Source organism: Bos grunniens, chromosome 8 (assembly GCF_055505025.1).
Source record: "Bos grunniens cultivar Pamir isolate PY7600 chromosome 8, Bosgru_T2T1.0, whole genome shotgun sequence".
In the NCBI taxonomy this organism is placed as follows: Eukaryota; Metazoa; Chordata; class Mammalia; order Artiodactyla; family Bovidae; genus Bos; species Bos grunniens.
In genome coordinates this window covers 21283489-21289146 of record NC_141172.1, presented here as the reverse complement: position 1 = coordinate 21289146, position 5658 = coordinate 21283489, and the positions used below count along the sequence as shown (strand labels likewise).

Below are 5658 nucleotides of genomic sequence, written 5' to 3'. Positions count from 1 at the left end.
AAAAAGGGTATTTCTCCTGACCTACTAGCTTGGTCCTCACTGCCCTGAATTCTCAGAGGAACAGAGGTGCCCATGGAATTCAGCTGGCTTAAGCAACGGTTAGAACTGGACATGGAACAACTGATGGTTTCAAATCAGGAAAGGAGTATGTCAAAGCTGTATATTGTCACTCTGCTTAGTTAACTTATATACAGAGTACATCATGAGAAATTCTGGGAGGATGAAGCATAAGCTGGAATCAAGATTGCCAGGAGAAATATCAATAACCTCAGATGTACAGGTGACACCACCCTTATGGCAGAAAGTGAAGAAGAAGTAAAGAGCCTCTTGATGAAAGTGGAAGAGGAGAGTGAAAAAGGTGGCTTAAAGTGCAACATTCAGAAAACTAAGATCATGGCATCTGGTCCCACAACTTAATGGCACATAGATGGGGAAACAATGGCAACAGTGGCAGACTTTATTTTGGGGGGCTCCAAAATCACTACAGATGGTGAGTGCAACCATGAAATTAAAAGAAACTTGCTCCTTGGAAGAAAAGTTATGACCAACCTAGACAGCATATTAAAAAGCGGAGACATTACTTTACCAACAAAGGTCCATCTAGTCAAACACAGCTATGGTTTTTCCAGTAGTCGTGTATGGATATGAGTTGGACTATAAAACAAAGCTGAGCACCAAAGAATTGATGCTTTTGAACTGTGGTGTTGGATAAGACTCTTGAGAGTCCCTTGGACAGCAAGGAGATCCAACCAGTCCATCCTAAAGGAAATCAGTTCTGAATATCCATCAGAAGGACTGATGCTGAAGCTGAAACTCCAACACTTTGGCCACCTGTTATGAAGAACTGACTTATTAGAAAAGACCCTGATGCTGGGAATGATTGAAGGAAGGAGGAGAGGAGGACAACAGAGGATGAGACGGTTGGATGGCATCACTGACTCAATGGACATGAGTTTGAATAAGCTCTGGGAGTTGGTGATAGACAGGGAAGCCTGGTGTGCTGCAGTCCATGGGGTTGCAAAGAGTCAGACACAACTGAGCGACTGAATTGAACTGAACTGAATGAACAAATGAAGCTCAACCCTTGGTTCTGTGAAATAGCTTCTAATCAGAAACAACATCATCATTGAATCTCCTACCTCAAGCTCAGAAAATTTCAGTAGAACAAGTGCTCAATAGTAAAAGGGTTGAATAATTATATCTATACTTGGTCAAATAAAAATTATTTGTCTACCAAGGCTAGGGCTTCCCTGGTAGCTCAGATGGCCAAGACTTGTTCTGTGAGGCAGGACACCCGGGTTCGATACCTGGGTCCTTTTTATTTTTATTAAGGTTAAGGGAGTGCAGTTGGATTAATTCCTCCACTTATTGCACAAACACACATTTGCTCTTAGCGTCTGAGGGCTGCTGACACTATGGACACCTGAGGACACAGACCAGGAGAAGAGGAAGTCACCACAGAGTAACAGGGTCCTTCACACAAACACTGCAGGGGAGCGGGAAGGGTTCTGGACGATGAGTTTTTTCCCAACAAGTAAACAGGCCCTCCACAGAAAGGAGATTTTCAAGCCCTCAGGATTCTGAGGATTGAGCCTGCTCTCAGGGAGGGTATCCAGCAGGTTTGGAAGCAGACCCTGTCATTCTAGAGGACAGGGTGAGGCTCCATGTCATCTCTCCCTTACGAGGTGCTGCTTGGAGAATAGAGTTGTCCTGGATTTAGAGTCTCTTCACTCATGTTTCCTGAGAAGAACCAGGATTCTGGTGGAATTACTGGCTCAGTCTGTGGAGGACAACAGGTCTCCAGAAAGAAAATGGTGGAAAGAAAAGGTGATATCTGTAACAGTCCTGACGTCATGGTCCCCTGAAGCACAACCACAGGGACCTGCAGGAAATTGTTCTAGAATTTGTTCTAGAAACATGGAAGAAGATCTTGGACTCGTAATAATCAGCGTCTTCTGTAAATCAAACACTGAAGAAAACCCATCATTTGTTTTAAAGAGCTTAATGGCCAGAGTGATCTGGTAAATTCCTAAAAAATACGGAAACCACAGAGCTGAGAGAGACTAGATTCCCATGTAAAGTAAAAGGGAAAAATGGAGCCTAAGATCAGGGCTACAAATGTGTTCCTGGATAAGAGGAGAGCAACAGTTATGCATGAGAGACAGTGAGCAATAATGTGTGTAATTACAAAAGTACATCTGACTTAAGACAAAGATTTTTCTCATTTCATTGATACATATCCACTTGGCTGGGAATATTTGAAGTTATTGAGAAATACATAAAATTAGTAGTTTAGATTGTTTTCTTTGATCATATTGTGAATACATACATGAAAATCAAAAAAAGGAAGTAAAAGTGTAGAGAAATGACTAGAAAATGAAAATTACCATGTTCCCTGTTTAATGGCCTTGCTTAGAAAGCATGGCATCAGAGAACCTACCTCAAGGTTCCACCAGACACCGTCTCTGTCAGGCCAGCAGCAGCCTCATCTTCCCCATGGCCTGTGTGCTCTCTCTACTGATGGCCCTGTTGCTGGTCAGCTATGGCCCAGGAGGATCTCTGGGCTGTGACCTGTCTCAAAACCATGTGCTGGTTGGCAGGCAGAACCTCAGGCTCCTGGGCCAAATGAGGAGACTCTCCCCTCGCTTCTGTCTGCAGGACAGAAAAGACTTCGCTTTCCCCCAGGAGATGGTGGAGGGCAGCCAGCTCCAGGAGGCCCAGGCCATCTCTGTGCTCCACGAGCTGCTCCAGCAGACCTTCAACCTCATCCACACAGAGCGCTCCTCTGTTGCCTGGGACACCATCCTTTTGGAGCAGCTCCGCACTGGACTGCATCAGCAGCTGGACGACCTGGACGCCTGCCTGGGGCAAGTGATGGGAGAGGAAGACTCTTCCCTGGGAAGGACGGGCCCCACACTGGCCGTGAAGAGGTACTTCCAGGGCATCCATGTCTACCTGAAAGAGAAGGGATACAGCGACTGCGCCTGGGAAATTGTCAGAGTGGAAATCATGAGATCCTTGTCTTCATCAACCAGCTTGCAAGAAAGGTTAAGAATGATGGATGGAGACCTGAACTCACCTTGACATGACTCTCACTGACTAAGATGCCACATCATCCTTGTAACTCACCCGGGGTCATTTCAGAAGACTCTGAATTCTGCTTTAGCCACCAAATTTATTGAATTAACTCAGCCAATACATATCAGTAGTAATAAGAAAGTAATCAAGTACAGGGGTATCAATCCATAAGCGATGACTGCCCTGATGTTATTTATTTATTCTTTCTTTAGTTAATGTAATGTAATATTTTATCTCATCATATTTATATTTTCATATAAAATATGTGTATGTATTGAAATTTAAAAAATATATTCCCTATTTCATTAAAATTGTTATTTATTTATTAAATAGTTATCAAGATAAATTTCTTGAATTTTTATTTTGAAATTTTATTTTGAAAACCTGAATCCTATTGTGTCTACATATACATTGCACAAAATAGTATTTGTTCGCTTTATACTGTGGAACATTTCTATCATTTTCTAGGACATGTTTGTCAAAAGGTGGAATTCTGAGAATTTTCTGTGGGTGCCATTGTTAGGGCTCTGAGTTTTTCCTCCAGGGTGCCTTGGTTGAGGAACTTATATCCTCTAAGCTGTGGAGGGTGCAAAAAAAAAAATGTTAGACAGGAAATTATGAAATTGTAGAAAATGGTTAGTCTTGATGTCACAGGCATAACCAATTTATACCCACTCATTAAAGAATGGTTGATAGACATATCTGAGGGAAGCAGTCACCTCCTGCAGGAAAGCTGATGCCATATGGTGTTGACTGGCTGCTCCTGACTCCAATACTCTGCCTTCCACCTTCTCCTCAGCACTGCCTTACTGAGCAATTCACTCCCTTACACAATACCTTCACTGCCTCCACACAGGAGCTCTGTTCTGTGCTGGTTTCTAGCTGCATGGTGTAGTCAGAGTGGAAGCCACAGGAAGAGAGCCCAAGTGAAAGGAGAGTTCTAGAAATTCCAAAACCTCTGAATCCCACCTCTGCTATTTACCAACAGTGTGACCCTGAAAAATCTCACAAACACAACAGGTCAGTGTCCTCATCTTTAATATGGGGACAGTAAGAGTGGTTTTCATACAATTACTGTTTGGATTCAATGAGTCCATATCACACAAGAGGCATCAAGTGCTCCTGGCAGAAATCATCAGGACTGTGAGAATCACGGAGTGGCTGCCCTCAGGGAGGAGACAGGACAGCTGCCCTGAGACAGCGACTGGAGAGCAGCATGGAAAGGTGCTGGCCCCTGACAAAGGAATTTTCTTTTCCACTTGGGTGCTAGTTCCATAGTGCTCTCAGTGTGAGAACGTTCCTTTGCTGTATGCTGAAGAGCATTCCAATTTCTGGGTTTCATACTTCTAAAAGCATTCCTGCTGCTGCTACTGCTGCTAAGTCACTTCAGTTGTATCCGACTCTGTATGACCCCATAGACGGCAGCCCACCAGGCTCCCCCGACCCTGGGATTCTCCAGGCAAGAACACTGGAGTGGGTTGCCATTTCCTTCTCCAATGCATGAAAGTGAAAAGTGAAAGTGAAGTCGCTCAGTCGTGTCTGACTCTTAGTGACCCCATGGACTGCAGCCCACCAGGCTCCTCCATCCATGGGATTCTCCAGGCAAGAGTACTGGAGTGGGGTGCCAATGCCTTCTCCGAAAAACATTCCTGTGAGTTCATAAAAAACTCTTTGAGAAAGATGAATTGGTAGAAAATGCTTGATCTAACATAAATACGATACTAGGGAAAGAATAGAGATCGCATATCAGTGCAGATAATCAAACACAAGCAGAGGCAGGAAGGAAAGAGCAGGGGCTGTGAAGTGTGTGGTTCTGCTCTCCAGTTCTGGGCTGTCCCAGGTTGGATCCTAGTTCTCCTTTCCATAAAATCCTTTGTCCATACTTGCTGGCAATGTCACGTCCTAGAGCCTCTGTTTTGCTACTGAAAGAACAAAACCCAAGAAATGGTTCAGAAGCCAGTTTTACCTCTTCTCATACTAAAGAAGTGAGAAACATGATTAATGAATGAGGTGCTTGATTTTCGGCAACCTCCAAGGAGACTCACACCAAGGGCCACCTTCCAGGATTGCTGCTGCTAGTACCCTTGTCCCCAGGGCAAGCCACTGCTGACCCACACTTCCCTAGGAGACTCCAACTTTAGGAGGTGGGTCTGGTTCAGTCTCCTGTGGGGTCACTGCTCCCTTCCCCTGGGTCTTGGTGCATGCAAGATTTTGTTTGTCCCCTGAAAGAAGAGTCTCTCCCACCACCCTGTGGAAGTCCTGTAATCAAATCCCACTGGTCTTCAGAGTCAGATTGCCTGGGGATTCCCAGTCCCTTTGCAGGCTTGCAAGCATGACATGAGGCTCAGAACCTTCACAATAGTGGGAGAACTTTTCTGGTATTATTGTTTTCCAGTTTGTTGGTTTCCCATCTGGCAGGTATGGGATTTATTTTTATTGTGCTTGAGAGACTCCTGGATCTTGTAGTTTCTTATTTGTGTTTGGACGTGGGGCATCCTTTTTTGGCAGGCTCCAGAGTCCTCCTCTGGATGGTTGTTCAACAGCTAGTTGCGATTTCGTTGCTCTTGCAGGAGATGAGTG

The 5658-nt window shown here is 44.5% G+C and overlaps 1 protein-coding gene across 1 annotated transcript; it reads left to right on the top strand.

Moving 5' to 3' along the window:
* The first annotated feature begins 874 nt into the window (after window positions 1–874).
* LOC147366759 (interferon omega-1-like) lies at window positions 875–4220 on the top strand. Its single transcript, XM_086414284.1, has one exon. The coding sequence runs from the start codon at window positions 2422–2424 to the stop codon at window positions 3082–3084; it is 663 nt and encodes a 220-aa protein (XP_086270410.1). The 5' UTR covers window positions 875–2421; the 3' UTR covers window positions 3085–4220.
* The last annotated feature ends 1438 nt before the right edge of the window (window positions 4221–5658 follow it).